Genomic DNA, 25639 nt, shown 5'->3' with positions numbered 1-25639 from the left:
CCAGTGCACAAGAGATTACATATCTTACTGCTAACAATAAGATTAAAATGAGCTGTTTCCTTAACTACTTAACACTTTTGTAATGGATAAAATTACTCAACTTGCAAAAAGAAAATTACAGGTGTAGGGAAATTAATTAGAGAGTATCTGGTCAAACACGACCATCAGGTTTTACTACTACCCAACAGGACACCTGGTTTTACTGCTAATTTTATCACAAACTACTTATATTAACTGATTGCCTGCACATTTGAAGGCGAGTGTGTTAACTCTTCATCATGCTGGAATCATTGGCGTATCTATTTTTCCTCACACAGCATTCTTCTGTATATACTTGTGCTTTTACCTTTTTATTTTTCTAGATTTATAAAATACATCCATTCCACATTTCAGGAACCTAAATAATTTTAGAACAATCTCCAAAAAAAATTAAGTTGCTCTGCTGAGATCAATAATAAAGTTCACCAATTTCATAAATGGCAAGTCCCTCCCCCATACAAAAGTTCTGGGAAAAGTGACCAGCCTTACAGAATATTTATTGGCTGCATGTTTCTGTTTTCTCTGAAAATAAAACTGAAGATGAAAGAGGCAATTAATCTTTAATAGAGTAGACAAATTATTTTAAAACATTACAACATTTTTCATATTTTGGGTTCACAAGGTAGGAATTAAAATAAAGTAGGAAACTGAAGGGTACGGAAGTTGTCTGTGTAGGATTGCAGCCTAAGTTCCCCCTAAGCTGCGTGGCCATGCAGCAGGCTATTAGGGGCTGCGCAGGCATGCAGAGGGGAGAGGTGCCTCTCTGCCTATCCCCCAGCCCCGGGCTACTGCGGTGAGAGAGGGCTGGAGGGAATCCTCTCTCCCTGCCACAGGTCCAGGGCAGCCTGAGCCCCAAACCCCTTATCTCAGCCCCACCCCAGAGCCTGCATCCACAGCCAAAGCACCTCCTCCCCCGACCCTTGTACCACAACTCTCTGGCCCAGCCCTGAGCCCCCTCCCACACTCTAAATATATCAAATATATTGATTTCAATTATAACAGAATACAAAGCGTACAGCGCTCACTTTATATTTATTTTGATTAAATATTTGCACTGTAAAAAACAAAATAGTATTTTTCAATTCACTAAACACAAATACTGTACTGCAACGTCTATCATAAAAGTTGAACTTACAAACGTAGAATTATGTACAAAAAGTAACTGCATTCAAAAATAAAATATAAAACTTTAGAGCCTTCAAGTCCATTCAGTCCTTTTTTTTTTTCTGGCCAAATCGCTCAGACAAATAAAGTTTGTTTACATTTGCAGGAGATAATGCTGCCTGCTTCTTGTTTACGTCACCTAAAACTGTGAGACCTGGTTTTCACATGGCACTATTGTAGCCGGCGATGCAAGATATTTACATGCCACATGTGCTAAACATTCGTATGTCCCTTCATGCTTCAACCACCATTTCAGAGGACATACGTCCATGCTTCTGATGAGTTCTGCTCGATAACAATCCAAAGCAGTGCGGATTGAGGTATGTTCATTTTCATCCTCTGAGTCAGATGCCACCAGCTGAAGGTTGATTTTCTTTTTTGGTGGTTCGGATTCTGTAGTTTCTGCATCAGCGTATTACTCTTAAGACTTCTGAAAGCATGCTCCACACCTCATCCCTCTCAGATTCTGGAAGGCACTTCAGATTCTAAACCTTGGATTGAGTGCCGTTGCTGTTTTTAGAATTCCTCATTGGTACCTTCTTTGCATTTTGTCAAATCTGCAGCAGAAGTGTTCTTAAAATGAACAACGTGCTGAGACATCATCTGAGACCACTATAACATGAAATATATGGCAGAATGTGGGTAAAATAGAGCTGGAGACATACAATTCTCCCCCAAGGAGTTCAGTCAAAAATTCAATTATTGCATTAATTTTTAACAAGCATCATCAGCATGGAAAAATGTCCTCTGGAATGAAGGGGTATACAAATGTTTAGCATATCTGACACAAATACCTTGCAATGCCAGCTACAAAAGTCCCATGTGAATGCATGTTCTCATTTTCTAGTGACATTGTAAATAACAAGTGGGCAGTACTATCTCCCGTAAATGTTAATAAACTTGTTTGTCTTAGCAACTGGCTGTATAAGAAGTAGGACTGAATGGACTTGTAGGCTCTACAGTTTTACATTGTTTTATTTTTGAATGAAGTTATTTAACCAAAAAAAAAAATCTACATTTGTAAGTTGCACTTTCAGGATAAAGAGATTGTACTAGAGTACTTGTATGAGGTGAATTGAAAAATCTCGTTTTTTACAGTGCAAGTATAATAAAATATAAAGTGAGCAGTGTACACTTTGTATTCTGTGTTGTAATTGAAATAAATATATTTGAAAATGCAGAAAAACATTCAAAATATTTAATACATTTCAGTTGGTATTCTATTGCTTAACAGTGTGAATAAAACTGCAATTAATGTTTTTTGAGTTAATCTCGTGAGTTAACTGCGATTAATCAAAATCCCTAACTATAACTAAAGTCGTCAAAATATTAGATAATTAAAATTGTAGGGTTTTATGCTGGTTTTCATCACCATAGTATCCGAATGTCTTTACTGAAAGTCAACAGAGCACTAGCCAAATCCTCAGTATGTTTAGTTCTGACTGAGAGAACAAGAGTGAAAAGATAGATAATCAGGAAGTGAAGTGAGGACACACTACTTTGGAGGAAGCCATCAACACGAAGTGGAAAACTGGAAGAAAACAGCTGAGAGATAGAGAAGGAAGAAAAGGGGATAAGTCAACACAAGAGAAGCAGAGAAGAGATAACTCCTTGTTTTCTAAGGAGGGTTGGAGAAAAGAGCCAGGAGAGAAGAGAAAACCAAAGAAAATCTTACCTGCCAGAAACTACCACTATATCATTCTCAGACTGAAAAATTGCTGTCTTAGGGCAAAAGCGTAGCATGGAGCTGACTCGCTCCATGGAAAGCTCAGGTAGACCCGAGCAGCTTTCCATACAGGAAGGACTGTGCAGATTGTGCAATCACAGAGAATAGAGCAACTTGCTCCATTACACATTGTGACCAGACAATCAGTGAGAGGATTTGGGAGGGTTTAACCTGGCCCATGTCTTCTTGCTGTTTGCCTGGGATGACATTCTCCACCTTTTGGGTTTACCAAAGCAGCACCCCTTGTACTCATTTGAATACAGCAACTACAACTGTTTAGACCAAGGCAGAGGAAACTGTGTGAGCTCACTCATCTTCTGTATGCTGCACGTGGGCTTGTCACTATCTGGCCTGTGACAACCAGTTCATTCGGCCAAAGGTAGGAATGATGAAAAAAATAAAATAAAATAACCCATAAACTAAAAGGAACAGAAGAGTGAGAAATCAGTCACATTTCATGTTAAACTGATACCCTCCTGAACCATTATTTTTAATTACTACTTCTTTACTTCTTTGACAACAATTTACTTCAGACATTTAAGAGGAAATGTCAATAAATTGACATTTTTGCCATTTCTGAAAGGGAATAATTCTTTACACGCAAAAATTACGAAGCGTGAACCACTTATAAACAAGCTTGTTATGTTTTATGGGGTATTCTAATCCTTAGGAAGATGTCAATTTAAGTAATAGAATAATTGAAAGGCCAGATTACAAACCCTAGGAATGGTATAATTCTATTTAATTCCTTTTTGAGGGAGGAGAGAAACAACAGAGATAATCTTGGGGTACTTCTGCTTTAATGTATAACCTGGCCTGGGAAGTTTCTTTATAGCAGCTGCGTTAGTTTCCAGAATTTTGATTTGTTGTACTTATATTTTTGAACAGCTCCTACTTTGGGGTAAGTGCTCTATAAATTTAAAACATAATTATAGATATATAGTTACTATTTCTCTGCAATAATTGTATTAGGAGAGCTCTCTTTTTATAGATGCACAATAATACATAGTACATTATAGCTATAAAGTCACTACTTCTCTGAAATCAATTGTGTTACAATCACTGTTTTTCTAGATGTACAATACATAGCAGGGGTGAGCAAACATTTTGGTTTGAGGGCGACATCTGGGTGGGGAAATTGCAAGGAGGACCATGAATACAGTGCCGGGGCACAGGGTTGCGGTGCAGGCGGGGTGCAGTGTGCAGGAGGGGGCTCAGGGCAGGAAGTTGGGATGCAGGGTGCAGCCAGTTGCTCAGGCCAGGGGGTTGGAGTGCAGGAGGGAGTGCAGGCTGTGGGAAGGGTGCAGTGTGCAAGAAGGGCTCAGGGCAGGGGGCTGGCGTTCAGGAGGGTTGCAGGGTGCGACGGGGGCTCAGGGCAGGGGGTTGGGATGCAGCAGGGGTGACACAGGGATCAGGGTAGGGAGTTGGGGGGCAGGAGGGGTTTGAGGTGCTTGAGCAGTTCCAGGGTGGCAGTGGCGCACAGCGTGGCTAAGGTAGGCTCCCTGCCTGCCCGGGTGGGGGGAGGGGGAGGAGGGAGCAGAGGACTCTACATGCTGTCCTTGCCTGCAGGTACTTCCCCCGAAAGCTCCCATTGTCTGCAGTTCCCTGTTCCTGGCCAATGGGAGCTGCACAGGGCAGTGCCTGCAGGCGAGGGCAGCCTCAGTGCCAGCCACTTCCGGGAGCGGCATGGGGCTGGCAATCCCGTGAGCCAGGTCCATAGCCCTGACAGCGTGAGGGCTGTAGTTTGCTCACCCCCGATATATAGTAAAAAAAAGCAAAAGGAATTTTAAATTCACAATAATACAAAGGGAGAATTAGTTTTATTCTCTTTCTAGTGGTTAAACATAGCACCATGAGTTTGCTAAACTACCATCTATGGCCTGTAAATACCACCCACGTTGCTGAACAGCGTACTTTGCATTACTCTCCTTATCTCTTTACAGTTGGAGTAGCTATAAATTACACACCACTCTACCATACTCAAGTCAAACCTAATGCAAAGTGCCAGACTATAATCTTAACTACTTTTCTGAAATAGGAGAGAAAATGTAAACAGTATACAAAATACAGGAGAGGTATTACAGTATAATATTACAGAATATATTCAGATTAACCCACTTCCCCTTTGTTCTGGATTTTAAATTGCTCAAATCAAAGTACATTGTTCAGACACACTGTTGATGCTGAGTTATACCCATTATACTTAACCACACCAAACTTAGATCAGTCACTAAGTGACAGTATCTACATTTAAAAACAAAATCATGAGAATACAAGACAATTCATAATGAGACCCACTAATTTACTACATGCAATAAAGGTTTGTTTCTTGTTAGTCAGCAGAATTCAGTGAATTGGAGTTTTATGTATTTCTGAAGTAAGAACTGCCACAGGGTTATAATCACTTGTGTAAATCAGGCAGTCTCCATAATTGTCTCTAAAGACTGCCATTAAAGATAAGAAAGATCTTGCATTCAAAACAATGTTTAAGTTAATTTATTCAAGTAGGGGAGGAGCAATCATTTCCATAGTAATGTAAAACAAATCGAGACAATCCAGTGAAATATGGTGCTCAGAAATTAAAATTAACTTCACTTTATCACAAACCTGACGACCTCCAATGTTTAAGAACCTTTACCATTACAGGACAACCTCAACACAAGATTCATTCATATTTTAAAAACAAGAGCTACTAGATTCCATATATACCCAGCATTAACTGAATTAGGACAGAATCAAACACATATTTGTTCATCACATTTTTCAACTGATCTTTAGCCTCAATGTGTTTCAGATGTTCACAAAAGTTGGAAGAATCTTTTATAAATAACCTCAATTGGCTGGTGACTTGTTATGCCCAACCAGCATCATCTTTAGCCAGCACAGGATTGGAAAGATGCAAGGAAAAGTTTGTTTCCCAAGCAACCTTCCTGTTATGATTCAGCCTGCCATGTTCTGTTTTTGTCACTTTAAGGTGTATGTTAGGGTAGCTGCAGCTGAGCCACTTCTATTTGGGTCCCCTTTGTAAAATCCTCACATACGCTAAAGTAGAACAAAAGTGATCAAAGAAATCAGCATAATCTCTCATCAAGTTTGTCTCTGTCGATTAAATATTGTTAGCATTAGTATATGATCCAGTCTAGTTTTTAGCATCCCAATAAAATGGGGTTTCCCTTATCCTGCAGGCCAACAGAGTCCTCATTGTCAGGGATTGTTCTCTAATATTCAGATTAAGTTGTTCCTTCTTAAATTCATCCTCACATGGCTAATAGCAACCCTCCGCTTTCCACCTAAATATATTCTTTCACATTGTTCCCATTAGCATTTTTCCAATGATTATGGATAGGCCAAGAGATACAAGATACACTATTCAAACTTCACCCTTCCATGATAAGCAAACTAATATCCCTTTCTACCAGAAAAAGGCAATAGATGTGTTTCACATAAAATATATACAGCAGCATATCTATAGGGGAGATGGTATGGGCCATAAGGTTTTTCAACAAAAAACTGTCCTTATGCCTTCAGTCTAGTTTTTTTTGTAATTTTATTTCAATAATATAATATGCTAATGAATTACCAAATTTTCTTTAATCCAAATTGAAATGCCCTCTTATAGCTCCACTTTCAAAAAGTCCCTCAAAACGTAAGGGTAACAACAAAATGAAGTCAATTATAATGCATTCAAAAGTTAAACAACTTTTACTTCCAAGTCTGAAAGGTTAATATCACATTTTAACACTGATGTTCATAGATTAATGTTTGCTCATTTCACGTGAGTCACTTGGTGTTTTGCTGTGCATGTACTCAAATATCAAGTGCACAAGAACATCCACAATGTTTTTTAGAAAGCGATTCCTTAGCCACGGTGGCGCTATTTGCTATAAATATTGCTGAATACTATCTACTGTACAGTAGTTTCAGTACTCCTTTCCTCCTGGTAGTAAGATTGTAATGTGGTTCTCTCAGATGTCAACAACACTAAGAGTGAATGAAAAATTGAGCACTGAAAATAAACATTACTTCTCACCCAAACTTAACTATGTTTTACTTTTCAAGTGTGATTTCAAAAAGTCTTACCTATCCACCAGCTTTTTAGCAAATCCAAAATCTGTAAGCTTGATATGCCCTTCTTTATCTAACAATATATTTTCAGGTTTTAAGTCTCTGTAAACGATTTCTTTGGAGTGCAAATATTCTATTGCACAAATAATCTCCGCAGAGTAAAACAGTCCTGTGCTGTTGTTGAAACGCCCCATGTTGCGCAGATAACTAAAAAGTTCTCCTCCAGGTACATATTCCATTAACATGTATAAAAAGCGTTCATCGTGGTAGGTCCAAAATCTGTAACAAAAAGTCTTTATTAAATATTGAGCCAAAAATTCATTTGTCAAACAAATAAGATATTCTGTAAACTGGTGTTGTTCCATTGTCTCAAGAAAGAAGTACTCTAAAATAATGCATAGCTAACTTGTGGATTTCACTGCACAAGGTATCTCCAAGACCAAGAGCTCAGCAGGATTTTTAGGTATATTCGATGGATATATGGATACGATTTCCCAGAGTTAAATCAGGTAGGGGAGAGACACTCACCCCTGCCTTAGACAAGATATAAACTTTCACTCTTCAGGGTACAAGCCAACAACTAACTCGCCAAGCTTAGAAATAAAGCTTCCCTTTGTAGGTAGGTTTCCCCCATAATTGTCTGTCATAGGGTTTCTTGCACATTCCTCTGAAGCATCTGATTCAGGCCACTATTACAGACACAATGAGCCACTGTTCTTTATCTATTAAGACAATTCTTGTGTTCCTATATTGTACTCAACATAGTGAAGCCCAAATGAAAAATAAAGTGTGATCTAAATTTGGAAAACTGCTTATGACAAGGTGTCTAAATGGAGAAAAATACACTGTAGCTAAATCATTTTTTCCCATAATTTAAGTCATGTCTTAATAGAAATTCCATATCTCCATCTTTAACTTCTGTAGTGTCTTCCATTCAAGGTTCTCAGAACAATATTTCACAAAACAGAAATGTGAGCTAGTAAAGGATTATAGTCATTTTAAAATTTAGGGAGAGTTGGGAAGAGAAGTTTAGTGGCTTGCCAGAAGTTTGTGGCATAGCCAGAAACAGAACTCCCATCTTTTCACACCCAGTACTATGACTTAACCATTAAACCATCTTGACTTATCATCTACATCATAATTTTGTTGTGCAACAGCTGCATCAATGCCAACAAAGGGATTAGCTTTAAAAAAATCCTCAGTCTTGACTAGGGCCTCTAAGCACTACTATAAAGAAACATCTGCACCCAGATATTAAGCTGATAAGTACCTCCATCCTACAGATTCTCTTTCCTCTTTCAATTGAGGAATACTGCTCTTTCAGTAGTACCACTACACTCAGCACAAGACAGTGAAAAACAAGCTATGCAACTTTAAGGAAATACATTCCAGCTCATTTAAGTCAGAAGGAAGAGAGGTTGATCAAAACATGCTGGCTACTATTAAGTACAAGTCAACAACTAATAGTGAAGGCCAAGAGACAGAGAGAGAGAGTGTGTGTGTACATGTGTATGTGTCACACACACTCATTACATAAGCATACTTAGCACAATGGGGCCACACGCCTCAAACATGGGCTCATGGCATTAGACAAAAAGAATGAATAAAATAGCAAGTATAAATTAGAACTGCTGCCTCACAAAAAGTTTTGTACTGAACACAAGATCATAATCTAGCATATGCTAGAAAGGGAAGATAAATTTTTTTCCACGTATACTGAACAGACCAAATACCACACTTGTATCCAACCTGTCAGCCTAAAGAGCAAATCTGTTAAGAAGAAAGTCTGTATTGGAGTAAACTGAACAGGTATTCTGAGCCCTCGTCCAGACTAACCCGCGGCATCGGCGGGTTAAAATCGATTGCTCGGGGATCGATATATCGCGTCTAGTCTGGACGCGGTGTATCGATCCCCGAGCGCGCTTACATCGATTCCGGAACTCCATCAATCCGAACGGAGTTCCGGAATCGACGCGGAGAGCCGCGGACATCGATGCCGCCCCGTCCAGACTGGTGAGTACCTCGATTTTAGAAATTCGACTTCAGCTACGTTATTCTCGTAGCTGAAGTTGCGTATCTAAAATCGATTTTAATTCCTAGTCTGGACGTGGCCTGAGACACACTCTGCAATTTCTAAACTGAATTGTCCCCTTACTGCTTCTGCAGCATCAGCAACACCCCACTCCCTGCCCACTGCACTGTAGGGAAAGGAGGACAAAGGCAGAGTTGGCTGGAAAATGGAGATCTCTACCCATTAAAAAAAAAAAAATTTCAGAGAAAGCTCTGCCTCTCAGTCTCCACACCCTAGCTCTGGGGCCAGAGAGGCAAAGAGCTTGGGCACTCAGCCCCACTAGCCTTAAAACAGGATGTGGGGCAAGGAGTGTAAGGCTAAGAGGCTGAACCAGGGTGCACCACCAAAGCAGCCCTATCAAGATAAAAAGCTTTTGTCAGTTTCAAAGGTAGAAAGTAAAATTGACAAATGCCTTCTAGACAAGCAGCAAAGAAGCCCTCCTTTCGTTATTCCCTGGGGGGGGAGGGGAAGGGACTTTTCAGCTGTGTGAAAAGGGTATTTTTTCCCATCAAAAATATTCCAATTTTTGAACTCTAAAAAATAGCTTTTGCTGCACCATTACCTGCTTCCCAGACAGGCTGCAGGAGCCCCAGGAAGAGCAGAATAGTAGCTCAACTGGTTCTTCCCAAGTCTGTGGGAGTCTTGAGCAAAGTAAGGCTTCATTCCTTGATACAGGAACATGAGAAAGCCTAGCAAAAGGCAAATTTGAGACCATGAGAACTAAACCAGTACAGCTCCTAATTCTCAGCCCCAGCACAGGTTAGCCTGGGGGAACACGGCACAGAACTCTGGGCCATGATTGATGTTAATGATGCTAATGTCTTTTTCTAACAAGGATGTGAAGGGCTGCCACTGACATCTTTTTCCTAAATAAAGCAAAATCCTAACAACATTGTTCTGCCAATAAACATCCCTGATAAATCGTCCCCACACCCAGTCACAGAAGAACTGTGCTATGGAACACACTGAATAACTCAAACATGCATACTCTGAGTTGAAAAATGCATTTTAAGTAGGGCTGTCGATTAATCGCACTTAACTCATGATAAACTCAAAAAAAAAAAGGATTAATCGCACTGTTAAACAATAGATTACCAATTGAATTTTATTAAATATTTTGGATTTTTTCTACAATTTCAAAAATATTAATTTCAATTACAACACAGAACACATGTACAGTGGTCACTTCATATTTATTACAAATATATGCACTTTAAAAATGATAAACAAAAGAGTATTTTTAAATTCCCCTCATACAAGCACTGCAGTGCAATTTCTTCATCATGAAAGTGCAACTTACAAATTAGTTTTTTTTGGTTACATAACTGCACTCAAAAACAAAACAACATAGAACTTTGGAGCCTAGAATTCCACTCAGTTCTATTTCTTGTTCAGCCAATTACTAAGAGAAAGAAGTTTTTTTTACATTTACGGGAGATAATGCTGTCCATAAAAGAATGATGCTCGTTAAAAAAAATAATGCGTTAATTAAATTTGTGACTGAACTCCTTGGGGGAGAATTGTATGTCTGCTGCTTTGTTTTACCCTTCTGCCATATGTTTCATGTCATAGCAGTGTCAGATGATGACCCAGCACATGTTGTTCGTTTTAAGAACGCTTTCACTGCAAATTTGACAAAATGCAAAGAAGATACCAATGTGAAATTTCTAAAGATAGCTACAGCACTCGACCCAAGATTTAAGAATCTGAAGTGCCTTCCGGAATCTGAGAGGAACGAGGTGTGGACCATGCTTTCAGTAGTCTTAAAAGAGCAACACTCTGATGCAAAACTACAGAACTGAAACCACCAAAAAAGAAAATTAACCTTCAGCTTGTGGCATATGACTCAGATGATTAAAATGAACATGCATCGGACCACACTGCTTTGGATTGTTATCGAGCAGAACCTGTCATCAGCATGGACGCATGTCCTCCGGAATGGTGGTTAAGCATGAAGGGACATATGAATCTTTAGCACATCTGGCACGTAAATATCTTGTGATGCTGGCTACAACAGTGCCATGCGAATGCCTGTTCTCACTTTCAGATGACATTGTAAACAAGATGCAGGCAGCATTATCTTCTGCGAATGTAAACAAACTTGTTTGTCTGAGTGATTGGCTGAACAAAGGAGGAGGACTCACTGGACTTGTAGGGTCCAAAGTTTTATATTGTTTTATTTGGAATACAGGGTTTTTTGTACATAATTCTACATTTGTAAGTTCAACTTTCATGATAAAGAGACCGCATTACAGTACTTGTATTAGGTGAATTGGAAAATACTATTTTTGTCTTTTACAGTGCAAATATTTGTAATAAAAATAAATATAAAGTGAGCACTGTACACTTCGTATTCTGTGCTGTAATTAAAATCAATATATTTGAATACGTAGAAAACATCCACAATATTTAAATGGTACAATTAATCACGATTATTTATTTAACGACTTGACAGCCCTAATTTTAAGGAATTAAGCAGAACAGCCATATAGACCAGAATAGTAGCTCAGAGCAGTAGAAAATCATAAAAACAGACAACTCATCTTTAAAAAAAAAGTACTGTGACGTGAGGCAAAATGTGGCCAACAATGGAAGACCTGGATGTGAACACCAGTTTACTGTTTTTTGTAGGTATCTCTTAAATCATTTAGCAAAAATTAAAATAAGTGCCAACAGCTAATCCATAATCTAGTAAGGCTGGGAGTGTTCTTATTAGTTTTTAAATTAAGATGTCACTGACAATGAAAAAAAAACAGTACATACTGCAAGCCTTAAAGGAGTTTATTTTCACTTTAAAAAGTTATTTTTTCCTTTAAATGAATGCAGCATCAATAACTCAATTTGCTTACAAAATCTGAGGCGAAGCCAACAAGTATTATTTTAATATGAAGTTAGCTCTTGGATCTTATTATGTTTACGGGGCCAACTTAAGACTCCTATTCTGCACTCTTACAACCAAGCAACTAGTTGATATTAATGGGATGATCAAACATAGGGCTCAATTTTATTCTTAATTATTTTTCTGAAAGCCATAAATACAAAAAGTTACAGTTGAATTCACTTAGGGCTTGTCTACATCAGAAAGTTGCAGCGCTGGTGAGGGAGTTACAGCGCTGCAACTTAGGAGGTGTACACATCTGCAGGGCACCACCAGCGCTGCAACTCCCTGTTTGCAGCGCTGGCCGTACTCCCGTTTTGTCTCGGGTGTAGAGGATCCAGCGCTGGTGATCCAGCGCTGGTAATCAAATATAGACACTTACCAGCGCTTTTCTTGACCTCCATGGAATAAGCAGGTATCCCAGCATACCTGAGGAAGCCTCTGGTAATCAAGCTGGTCTCCTTCCCCGGTTTGCTCTCGCGTTCCCCGAACCCCGAGCAAGCAGGTCTCCTTCCCTGCGGTTTGCTGGGTGGTTCCGGGAACGCGAGAGCAAACCGGGAAAGGAGACCAGCTTCGCCGCGGTTTGCTCTCGCGTTCCCCGAACCCCGAGCAAGCAGGTCTCCTTCCCTGAGGTTTGCTGGGTGGTTCCGGGAACGCGAGAGCAAACCGGGAAAGGAGACCAGCTTCGCCGCGGTTTGCTCTCGCGTTCCCCGAACCCCGAGCAAGCAGGTCTCCTTCCCTGAGGTTTGCTGGGTGGTTCCGGGAACGCGAGAGCAAACCGGGAAAGGAGACCAGCTTCGCCGCGGTTTGCTCTCGCGTTCCCTGAACCCCGAGCAAGCAGGTCTCCTTCCCTGAGGTTTGCTGGGTGGTTCCGGGAACGCGAGAGCAAACCGGGAAAGGAGACCAGCTTCGCCGCGGTTTGCTCTCGCGTTTCCCGGAACCACCCTGCAAACCGCAGGGAAGGAGACCTGCTTGTTCGGGGAACGCGAGAGCAAACCGCGGCGAAGCTGGTCTCCTTTCCCGGGTTTGCTCTCGCGTTCCCCGAACCACCCAGCAAACCGCAGGGAAGGAGACCTGCTTGTTCGGGGAACGCAGAGCAAACCGGGAAAGGAGACCAGCTTCGCCGCGGTTTGCTCTCGCGTTCCCCGAACCTCCCTTGAAGCCGCCCAACAGCGCTGCAGTGTGGCCACATCTAACACCACTTGCAGCGCTGGTTGCTGTAAGTGTGGCCACTCTGCAGCGCTGGCCCTATACAGCTGTACTAATACAGCTGTAACAACCAGCGCTGCAAAATTTTAGATGTAGACATGGCCTTAGGAAGCATCCTTGTTTCTATAAGACTGGTTTTTACCTTAATATGCCCACTGAAGGTAGCATACAAGATTACACCGCCTGGCTGTTGCAACAGTATAAAATAAGCATTTCCTAAAAAAATGTCACATTTGAGCATGTAAATGGAGACTCAGAAGCAAAAATTGTTAATTGGGCAATCAAGCACATATCCAGGTGAAATTTTAGACAGACACTTCTACAAGTTGAATTCAGGTACAAGAAGGAACAACAGAAGTAGGTGTGTGTTGAAAGAGCAGCAAGGAGGTGATATTTTCTTCCAGTCATCCATCAAGTAAACATCGTGCATGTGCGCACACACGCCCACAGATCCCTCCATTCTTCTTTCCATAATGAAATTGGCTACTAAAAATTATTTTGCATCTGAGCATGATTATTCAAGAAGTATATTTAAATGTATATCCACACCAAGTTCCATTACATTTCAGATCTGAGAGATGGTACAGCCAATCATCACTGTACAGTATGTATTCTGTGTAAATAACTAATATTCAGATCCCATTCCACCATATTATGAAAGTGACGGCTGCAAGTTTTACCTTTTTCTTTTGTTTTAAGAGAAGACCAAATTCTGCTCTCTCCCTATAGTTAAACACATTTGCTTACATCCATTTCCTTGTACAAGGGTTGCTGTATCCTCTCTCCAAACTACCATGGAATATTTCTATTAACTTTATATATTGCAGGAATATTCAGAGATACCAGTCAAGATTAGGTCCCTATTGTGCTAGCAAACAGACTACTGCTGGGGGAATTCTGTGTCAAAAAAATTAAAAATTCGGCACAGTGTTTTAAAAATTCTGCAAAATTCAGCATATTTTATCAAAAACAACAACATAATCACATCTGAGGCTGCCAGCAGGAGTCCCAGCTGACGATGCTAGGCCAGGGTAGGAGTAGAGGAGAAAAGGGAATATCAAATTCTGTGTGGAAAAATAAAATTCTGCAGAAAACATGAATTCTGCATTGCGCAATGGTGCAGAATTCCAACAGTAAGAACATACAAAATTGCTGTCCTCATCACCTAGTGTATGAGCCTGGCTAGCTCAGTTAGCAGAGCATCAGTCTTTTAATCTGAGAGTACAGGGATCAAGTCAGACAGGCAGAGGGACACTTTCCTCCTGTGATATCCCCCAGAATTTCACAAGGACTCTCTTTGACTTCCATATTTTAAGACAAGTGACATACAAAGGAGGGTGGGGGAGCGAGAGAGACAGGGACACGTTTTAATGTACAAATTGCTTTTTTAATTTTTAAAAAATGTCACCTGTCCTCATCTGCTCCTCAAACTCTAGTCACCATTAGCATTTCTAGTCTCACTTTAAAAACTTTAGCTCCCGCAACCTCTCTAAAAGCAGAGGAGAATAATTCACCTGCTAACAGTAGCACAAGTTTGATTTCACCCCTTAGAGACCAAATGCATCAGCTCTGCCACACTTATTTTCCATCTGATGCAAAAAGTCCTGGCATCTCACCATGCTAATGAGCCAGCTGTAACACTTTAATGAATCATTTTTTCCCTGTTTGAAAATTTCTCTAGAGCAAACAGTATTGGTGTAAAAGCAAGAGACACTTATTTCAGCTGCAATCATCCATGATCAATTAGTGGTTGAATGTTTAAATTATGCTCTTTGACCTCAAATGTCTAATGCTTTTAAAGTAAATATGTGAGCCCATATGTCACTAGCAGACCTGGCTTCTGGAAAACTACATTTTGGTTCTGCTTATGGATTCAAGGAACTCCAGTCAGCCCTTGCACCTGATTTGGATTCATTGCTTTGCTCGCATCGTATATATCAAAGGAAGCCAAGAAGTGGTCCAGTCTGATTGGAAGTGGGTAGAATTAGTACAGCAATGCTGAATTATGCTTTCAGAAAGAGGCAGATATGGATGGCAAACAAGTATAGATTAATGCTGACTTCAGCTGCATTCATGTGTGTACTCACTGCGAGCAGCCTGGTTATATATGTGATTTTATAAATCTGCAGCTAAAACAAAAATCCATCATTCAGACATTATGTATTTGCACTATTCCTGGAGGACTTGAGGTCCATAAATCAATTTAAAACAACAGTGAGAATCATACTAGAAAAGGTGGCAGATTAGTCTCCCATATGTGCTTTATCCACAATAAAGGTATATTAAAGGCAGTAATGCAATTTTTTTCTATCCCATGCCTGTTCTGAGGAAGTTACTACTGGATGTGTGAACACTTAGGGCTTGTCTACATATTGTGGCAATGTAAACTGAAGGGGCATAAACTGTAGAGTTCTCTAAAGAGCTGCGCTGTAACAGCCCCGGGTGCATCCTGCTGACGTGCTCCAGAAGGTAGAATCATCTAATTTCACAGATAAGGGCAATGCAATACAACAGGAACAGCTTGTAAACTTCATACCTTAAAGCAGGGGTGGGCAAAATACAGCCCATAGGCTGGTCCCAGCTCAACTAACGTTTCTCTCCAGCCCACCAGGCTCTTTGACTGCCCCCTCGCGATCTCTCGGCTGCTAGAAGTCCCACAGCGCTGCAGAGCGCTCAGGCAGGCTGCCTGCCTGTCCTGCCCCACGCCACTCCCGGAAACGGCTGGCTGCTGTTGGCATGGCTCTGTGCGCCCCTGGCAGTGGGGGGAGGTAGCTCTGTGCGCACTACCCCTTCCTCCAGCACCATCTTCACAGCTCCCATTGGCCAGAAACCAGCCGTTTCTGAGCGTACAAGCAGCACTCAGAAGCCTGCTGCCCACCTCCCTCCAAGGGGCACGCAGATATGCATCGGCAGCAGTTGGCCACAGCCATCTCCGGGAGCAGCACGAGGCCACGGCACGCAGACAGCCTGCCTGAACCCTGCTTCGCCATTGGCTGGGAGTCGCCTGTGGTAAGTAGCTCCCTGCCACAGCTTGCACCTTGCACCCCCTCCGGCACCCCAGACTGGAGCCCCTTCGTGTACTCAAACTCCGTTCCAGACCCTGCACCCCCTCAATTAATATAGTAAAAATGTGCAGTTCGAAACTCCAACAGGGCAGAAACTTTGAGCCCATGAGCAGAACTGAGGGGCCCCAAAGGTACTGGGCTCCCAAACTGCAGCACCTTACTCAGAGTGGGACCGTCCTGGCAGCAGCTCCACCCCTCCACGTACCACCTCCTCTCCCCCAGCCCCCCACCCCACTGGCCAGGTCCTAGATAGAAAGTTAAGGCCAGGTGGTGTAGAACAGCTGTTCCTCTGGCTGGTGGTGCCATGTAGTGGGCAACCATGGCATTCTCCCATCTGCTGCTGGTACCCAGTACTGTGGCTGCTCCTCAGCTTCCAACCCTCTTTGACTGCTCATGCAGCCGGTCAGAGTTGCCCAGGCGGTTCCAGGCCCAGAAGAGCCCTTAGGGAGTAGCTACCAGCACACAGCCCCAGAAATGTGGGTGGCCTGCTGAAGTGAGCTGGGGGTAGAGGTGGCGCTCCCTCCGTGGACCCTGCTGTGCAGACCTGGGCACAGCCTCGCCAGTCATTGCTGCTCCTCCCCCCTCCCCAATAGAAGTCAAACAACATCTATGCCTAACCGTTTCCACCCGTGACCAGGAGCCCCGAGCCTCTCCTCCCCACTGCACCCTGGAGTTTTTCTAGCATGCTGAGGGGGGCTTCAGAAAGAAAAAGGTTGAGAACTCCTGACTTAAAGGACACTATTTAAGCCAATTTAAAAAGTTCGTTGTTCCTGAATATCTGGTCCCAAAAATAACCACGCCAAAAAAAAAGTGAAGGCAGAAGGAAAACTTACAATCTGATCAGAAATGGGTGATTGACCTCTTTCAAGACTGACTTCTCATTGTGTACATGCTGTTCTTGTTTTAGCCGAATGACATCTGGAATGCTCATTACTTTCAGGGCAAAGTAACGTTTGGCCATTTTTTCTTTCACCAGATGAACCCGCCCAAAAGTACCTGTGCCTGAAAATTAAAGAACAAAAAGGTCAAATGAACCAACCTTTTCTATAATTATACATATAAGAAATGCAGAAATGCAATAAGTTTGTTAAAGTAACAGTTCCTGCCCACTGAAGCAGGGTAACTGAATTCCAACTTTTCAGCTGTATTTTTTACTCCCCCCCCGCCACAGATTGAATGACATCTTCACAGTAATTTCTTATCAATATTTTGTTGCAAAATCCTATTGAGGTCCCTTCTAGACCTACACTTCTATGATTCTACAAAAATTATAAATGTTTTTAGATAAATGTCATCAAGTAAAGGCGAATAAGACAGTCCATATTTTTCTTGGTTTCTCCCCTTCAGCATCATTACATTTTAGCACATTAGAAAACTATATAAAATGAAGTATGTTTTACACAAACAAAATGGGTTGGGGACAGGAGAAAATGAAATCTCAAAATACTGGCAGAACTGCATAGTGCAGATAAAACATAAAACATGGTCAAACTCAACAAATTTGATACTAAATTGTCTGTGGTCTTGTGTCTCCATACCACATGAAAAAAAGCCAATTTTTCAGTGGCATGCTCTCTTCTGCAGATACTGTATGTTAGCAATGAATTAGGGGTGAGGAGGAAAGACTCCTGTAGAAATACCCCCCCCACACACACACACACGCGGTTGCACTTCAGTCATGCATTTACCTTTTTTTTTAATTTAGTATATACCTTACATGATGTCCTTATTAAAATTGATGTTATAAAAGTAAATCCATCATGAAGTGATTCACATCTACAAATCTTTTTGTCATTGCACACTTCAAATACACCTTTCATCAACAGAGTATCACTATACCATTCTTAAAATTATAAGCTTAAAAACAATGCACGTAGATGAAGAGCTTTAGTTTGCTTATGAGAGGAAGGTAAAGTTATAATTACTATACAATACTTGTGCTTGCATTGTCTGTTCACCCATTTTAAAGCACTGACTAAAATTAATTGAGGATCTAAGTGAAATGACAAATAAATACCTTAACATTGCAAATTATTTTAAAAGAAATCAAGTTAAAAGGTAAAGGCAATTGTAAAAATATTCAGTCACTTGCCAATCTTGCAAACCTCTCTCCATAACTCCAATCTCCCTTTGACACATTACAGTTACTGGAGAAATAAAGAACAGGGCAAAATGACTAAAGTTAACACTTCAGACTAGTGTACTAAAATTAGTAGTGACAATTCATTTTTCCCAAAGCTGCCTCAAACCGAAGTTCATACTACCTATCAAATTTACTAATTTTTTGATTAATGTTCATATACACTGTGCCAAAATTTGAAAAGGCCATGCTTTTGCATGGACACACCTTTAGATAAGAGTATAGTTAGAATTCAAGGATTTGATTTTTGTTGACAAGCATCCATTATACCATGTATGCACAAACTGATGACTAAATATCTTCATCGATAACTGAAATGCAGAGATGGTGAAAGTAAGAGACGCTGCTTGAAAATTTATTTGAATTTGATTTAAGGCTATTTACTTTTGTGAAAGTAGGAACCTATACAAGAAGGATGGACTCCACCTAAACCAAAATGGAAACAGATGGCTTGTATGTAAAATTAAAAAGGTCGCAGAGGATCTAAGTGTTGGTGAGTAGGAAGCACATGATTAGGGAGAAGACATCACTTAGGGATGAGTTCATTATAGACTAGTAAAGAAGATAGGAAAGCCATTCGTAAACTACAGGTAGAACCTAGTGAGAAACAGTCAAAAGTAAGAGAATCCCATTTAAATAGTACACATAAAGGCAAGCAACTCAACATTGACAAAATACAACTGCCACAAATCTAAATACTAAGAGGGTAAACAAGAGTGCCTGGTATTAAATGAGGATATTGATATAACAGGCATCAAGGAAACTTGGTAGAATGAGGATAATCAATTGGACGCACTAATTCCAGAGTATAAAATATACAAGTATGAGAGTAGGTTGTGACGGTAGGGTGAGTGACACTACGTGTGAAAGAAGGCAGAGTCAAAGTAAAAATCTTAAATGAATCAAATTGTACCACAGAATCTATGGATAGAAATTCCGTGCTTGAACAATAAGAGTATAGCTATAGAAATATATTATCGAGCACCTGACCAGGGTGGTGACTGCGAAATGCTCAAGGAGACTAGAGAGACTACAAAGGCTGAAAATGCAATAATAATGGGGGATTTCAACTATCCTCATAGTGACTTGGTATAGGTCACCTCAAGAAGGGATGCAGAGATAAAGTTTCTAGACTGCTTCTTAGAGCAGCTTGTCCTGGAACCCACAAGGGCAGAGGCAATTCTTGATTAAGTCCTAATGGAATGCAGGATCTGGTACAAGATGTAAACATAAGTGAACTGTTCAGTAACAGTCATCATAATGTAGTACATTTAACATCCTTGTAAGCGGCAAAATGGTAAAAACAAACAAACAAAAATAAACCCATCATAGTAGCACGTAACTTCAAAAGGGGAACTAGGCAAAAGTGAGGAAGCTAGTTAAGCAGATGTTAAAAGGAACAGTCACAGGGGTGAGAAGTCTGCAAACTGCATGGAGACTATTTTAAAACACCATAATACTGACTCAAACGAAATGTAACCCCCCGCAAACAAAAACAGTAGAAAGACCACAATACCTTACCACGGCTAAACAACAGAGTAAAAGAGGTGGTTAGAGGCAAAAAGGCATTCTTTTAAAAGTAGAAATCAAATCCTAGTGAGGAAAATAGAAAGGAGCATAAAGTCTAGCAAGTCAAATGTAAAAGTATACTAAGGCAGGCCAAGAGAGAATCTGAATAGCAACTAGCTAAGGACAAAAAAAACTAAGAGCGCAAAAAACAACCCAAGGGCATGGATCACTCAAAATTGATGTGTTCTGTTCATGTCCTCTGAAGTCTCACTAGTCACTGCCAGAAGACAGGATACTGGGGTAGATGGACCATTGATATGACTCAGTATGACCATTCTTATGTTCATGTGATGTTGACAAAGTTTTGTAACTGTTCAAACTTTCTGAATCTCACTGTCACTAAATAATTATTGTCCAACCCTCCCTATTGTCTGCATGATCTCCCCACCATAATTTCTTTCAACTGGTACAATTTAAGCCGATAAAAATAAAAATATTTATCCATCAAATTTATAAAAAGTAACAAAAACCAAATTCTACCAAGCCTAGATACAGCTAATAGACACAAATTCCAAGACCAGAAGGAACCACCGATCATTTACTCTGATCTCCTGTGTAACAGGCCATAAATCTTCCTTAATATAATTCTTAGAGCATATCTTTATTTAAAAATTGTCTGTGATTGACAATCCACAATGACCCTTGGTAAATTGTTCCAACGGTTAATTATTCTCAGCATTAAAAAGTTGCACCTTATCTCCAAGTCTGAATGTGTCTAACATCAACTTCAAGCCATTGGATCGTGTTTACTTATCTCAGTTACACTGAAGACCCTCATTATTAAATATTTGTTCCCCATGCAGATATTTATACACTAATCAAGACACACCTTAGCCTTCTCTTTGTTAAGCTAAACAGACTGAACTCTTATCATTATAATGAATGTTTTCTAATCATTTACTCATTCTATCACAAGTTGATAGAAAATGGCTAATTGTGTGATGAATTAAATGCATGTTTTGTGCATGCCTCTAAAGGAAGCTCATTTATATATTTCAGTGCTATCAGCAAGTTAAGCTGAACTCGCACTACACTGATCTCTCATGAATAGCCCACACTTGAAAACAGTTGCCTATAAATGCCAAGGAGCCTTTACGGAGTAAGAACTGAGTTGTCTGGGGAGCTTACCAGCAACAAATGATAAAATAAAATGCACAATCCTTTGGCCTTTTGTTTGAGCTAGAAGCTCCAGTTTACCTTCCACACTACAGATGCAAGTCATTTTACAAATAATTAAGTTTTTCTGTGTGTTTACATGCTTAACATATTTTCCTGTTTCATGTAGCTATTTTTTCAAGTGTTTCTAACTGAGAACAATAGAGACAAGGCATTTGCTAAAACAAGCAACAATCTGTAAAAGTAGTCAGTTTGTTTTTAAAATTATCTTCAAGAACATGAAGTGCAAGTCACTAACCCAGTTTATAGGAGCACTGTATGGGAGTTCAGCTGTACTCAGATACAAGTTTCAGAAATATGCAGACAAATTTTGTAGCAGAGTAAACCCATGAAGGCTTTTGTGTCCCTTAATGAATTCACATTACATGACTATACGTTTAAACAACCTTGTTTTCAGGTGGGCTTATGCAGTAAAATATGATTCTAATGAAAGCACCATCATCCCCAACATATTTGAAATATTAATGATCTGTGTAATATTAGATACCTTACACAAATCTAAAATCAATGTTATTTTTTTAAAATGCAGCAGCATGCAGTTTTAAATAGATGCATTGGGAGCTAAAAGAGACACCAAAACTAAAGTTACAAATGCCCAGTGAACTGTTGACCAGAAGTTGTCATATTATGTTTCTAAATTAGGTCAGTGACAACTAGAAAAAGCTATTAGAAATTAATCTGAGACAGACATTTACATTTCCAAATATGAACTCAGTATAAATAAATAAAAAAATAGCATTAACACATTACAAGTGAAGGCTATTGTGTGTGTTTTAAGTTACCAAATGAATACAAATTTTTCTAAGAGAAGGGAAGGAAAGTTGTTTCTAGGACCCTGTGGCATTTTTGATCTCACATTAAACAAAATTGTCACAGTTACTGTGTTGAATCTTTTATTTTGGATTTTATTATTTTCAATACTCCTGCTAGTTTAACTTTACATATGATGGGATTCTCCAAACAAATCAATCAGTTTCAAGACATGGTCTCATGGACTCATTCAGTAATAATCTCACTCAGGTAGCATTGCCTCAGTTGTAGAGACTGGCAGGTTATTCCAGACCTGTGGCAAATATCTAATCTAGAGTGCCGCAGGGGAAAAAAAAAAGACGCACCCACAGACAGGCAAGAATGTACAACCTCCCTAACCAGTTTTATTGTTTGACAACTGATCTTACTCAAGGTCTTCTTTGTGTAAACTAATCCATAAGCTATTACAAGAAAGAAGTTATGATCCAATCAATGATCCTTCCTCTCTACTCAATCAAGGAAACATCTAATGTTTGATTTTGCAAAGCAGAAGTCATTTTTTAAATTTTCTTCTATTAGAATTTCACCAATTATGTTCAAGGCTTCTCTCTCAGAAAATACAAAGAAAGTAAGACTGCCTAAGGCAACTACCAATGACAAATGGAAGCACACAAACCTTCCAGGACTTGTGATGGATATGCTGTTCTGGATACCCCAAACAAAAATATTCATTGTTTTGAATATGAACTAAAGTTTTAGTTGCACATTTTAGATTATCCAACATTCCTTAAATTAGTTTGCTCTCTTCTAATCATTTTGCAGTCAAGAGCAATGATCGTGGTGAAATTTCATGTAATAAGGAGTAAATATTTAGTATTCAGCAAATACATTGCTATACATAATACAGTGTGCATGTACAAAGTGAATGAATACTTGAACAATGATTTTAAGCTATATCATGCAAGTCCTATGCTTTCAATTTTAGTTCATATGTTGGCCTCTCCACTATAGAGTACTGAAGGTCTTCCCCTCTAATTATCAAGACTTTTTGTAAGCATTCATTTCCCCATAACATGGTACTAAACATGAGAATTAATGCTGATTATTAAAATAGTCCTCATGCAAATTGCACTCAGTGTGGACATATGAAACACTCTGGCTTGATTGCTGATTGCCAGGTCACCCTCTCAAGGCCATCAAGGACTAGAAGATCCCCATCCCAACTGTAGAGAGCAGAGATGTACTGTAAAGAAAGTCTCCTTCAGGTCTATTCAGTCAAGAGAGATTAATATAATATGCGGGAGGGAAGGAAAGTCCTGTCACTACTGAATTTTTAAAATGATTGTTAGTCTCTTGTGCATACATTATTGAGAAAGACTATTGTTTAATTGGTGCATGTGCACATGCATTTAGAGGAGTCTATTCTATATTTTCCTACTTACAGCATTCTTCAGGAGATGTGACAAAGTGTATACACAAGGATGATATACAAGTATTTGTTATTGCAGCTCAAACTTTTCGTACTGTGCCTTGTTACTTCTTTTCACTCCTGTATTGACTGCACCAGAGGTAGCCAACCTGTGGCTCTGGAGCCACATGAGGCTCTTCAGAAGTTAATATGTGGCTCCTTGTGTAGGCATCAACTCTGGGGCTGGAGCTACAGGTGCCAATTTTCCAATGTGCCGAGGGGTGCTCACTGCTCAACCCCTGGCTTTGCCCACAGGCCTTGCCCCCATTCCACCCCTTCCCGCTCCCTTCCCTGCCATGCCCTTGCTCCTCCCCACCAGAGCCTCCTGCATTTCACAAAACAGCTGATCAGGAGGTGCGAGGAGGGAGGGGAGGCGCTGATCAGCAGGGTTGATGGTGGGTGGGAGGTGGGAGCTCATGAGGGGCTGCTAACAAATTACTGTGGCTCTTTGGCAATGTACACTGGTAAATTCTGGCTCAGGTTGGCCACCCCTCGACTACACAGTTAAATCTGATCACACTCCTAACTCGTTCTTCCAAAGTCAGAAACTGTCATTTGGTTGCTGCTTAGCATAAGCTAAACAGGAGAGAGAAAATTATGGTTGTAAATAATTCTCTTGTAAGTACATTTTAGCATTGTAATATTTACTTGGAGAGAAATTCTGGCCGTAGCTTCATGGGTGCCAAGAGTCCCAAGAGTTGAAAAAGCCAGGCTGAGCTGCACAGAAGAGAGGTAGTGGGTGGGATCGAGAGGGGACTGTGCATGGTATGCTTATACCCCATGCATCAGGGAGAAACTGCACAGGCTCTCACTGCAGCAGAAGACAGGAGTTGGGACCAGACTGCCAAAGACATTGACTGGCTCCTGCTCTCCAGTAGCTTTTTGGAAGCTACTGGAGGGTGTCTCTTGCTTCCATGGGAAGGATTATTTACCCCTTCCCATTATCACCTCGGTGTCCAGCTACCCAGGCTGGTCACAGTTAAATAGACTTGTCCCTTAGCAATGTGTGCTTTACGTACTACTTTGTTAAGTACATAGTTAGGATTGCTTTAAAATAATGGACACTGGTCCTGTCCATGATAAATGCATTCCCTTAGATTATACAGTATTTGGAGATCTGTAGCCAATATCATTAAAATCCTATATTTAGTTTGTACAGGACAACTTCAGTAGTCCCAAGTACTGTTCTCGATGAATCTTGGGAATGTTACAATGAGGCAATAATGTTGCCTCAGCAGGATAATGACTATGCATGTACATTGCTTGGTTACTGCAACTAAGTGTTGCATTTTTAGAATAGACAAAGGAGTTTATATAGCATAAAAATGGTACTTAACAGTTTTTCTGGGACATCCCCCTCTTTTGAATGAAAACATACACCTATCAAAATAACATATGGTAAATGAAGGCCCACAGATTCAGGTAAGCAGTGAAGTGTATTTCTTCAGGGAATAAAGAAAGCTTCTGCTGTTTGGGAAGTTGGGCAAGACAATTCCAGACCTTCAGAGCTGAAAGGGCAAATATGTGTACTTTAAAATGCTAACCATTAATCCATTATCATCTGTTTCCATGAGAAGAACACACTCCTGGAGCCTTCTGCAAATTTAGTTAGATTGCAGAACTCTGAAGAATCTCAACTATTTCCTTGAACAGATAACCTTAACATATTAGAATCCACAGTACAAGTAGCAAAGAGTCCTGTGGCACCTTATAGACTAACAGACATTTTGGAGCATGAGATTTCTGGGTGAATACCCACTTCGTCGGATGCATTCGACGAAGTGGGTATTCACTCACGAAAGCTCATGCTCCAAAACGTCTGTTAGTCTATAAGGTGCCACAGGACTATTTGCTGCTTTTACAGATCCAGACTAACACGGCTACCCCTCTGATACTTGACACAGTACAAGTGAGTCCACAGGAAGGAGTGTAGAAATACTAGACCAGCTTGGCTGAAGTGTCATTGAAATTGAGGATAGAAAAGGATTATGCATACCCAAATTGTACAAACTTCAAACCAGTCTGCCTTGTTCCAGGCCAGAATTACCACATTGGGCTTCCAAATTTTGCCATCCTCAAAGTCTTGCTAGGAGAAAACTGTAAAGGAAGTGGGAGTATTTGTTTCTTAGTGCAATTTTATATAGTTGTAGTGTAAAAAGTCTATATTACAGCTGTTGATCAGCCAAGACATTAGAGTGAACAGTTGCCTACATTAATAGTGAGGAAGCAGGAGATATGGTATTTCCAGGCAAGAGTCATTGCCAGTAGCCTTTGCGTCCTCTTTCTGTTCATCAGAGCCAGTATTCACTGGCATTCAGA

General features: G+C 40.3%; 1 protein-coding gene across 3 annotated transcripts in view; it reads right to left on the bottom strand.

Moving 5' to 3' along the window:
* PRKX (protein kinase cAMP-dependent X-linked catalytic subunit) overlaps positions 1–25639 on the bottom strand; it is a 107885-nt gene that overhangs the window by 28201 nt on the left and 54045 nt on the right. For all 3 annotated transcript variants that reach the window (XM_050964297.1, XM_050964314.1, XM_050964306.1), the window contains exons 2-3: positions 17051–17219; positions 7010–7273 (exon numbers count right to left, since the gene is read on the bottom strand). In XM_050964297.1, the coding sequence (XP_050820254.1) occupies positions 7010–7273; positions 17051–17219 (433 nt within the window). The remainder of the gene's footprint in view (positions 1–7009; positions 7274–17050; positions 17220–25639) is intronic.

This window comes from Gopherus flavomarginatus, chromosome 1, assembly GCF_025201925.1.
Source record: "Gopherus flavomarginatus isolate rGopFla2 chromosome 1, rGopFla2.mat.asm, whole genome shotgun sequence".
NCBI classification, from domain to species: Eukaryota; Metazoa; Chordata; order Testudines; family Testudinidae; genus Gopherus; species Gopherus flavomarginatus.
This window is presented reverse-complemented; position numbering and strand designations above follow the sequence as displayed.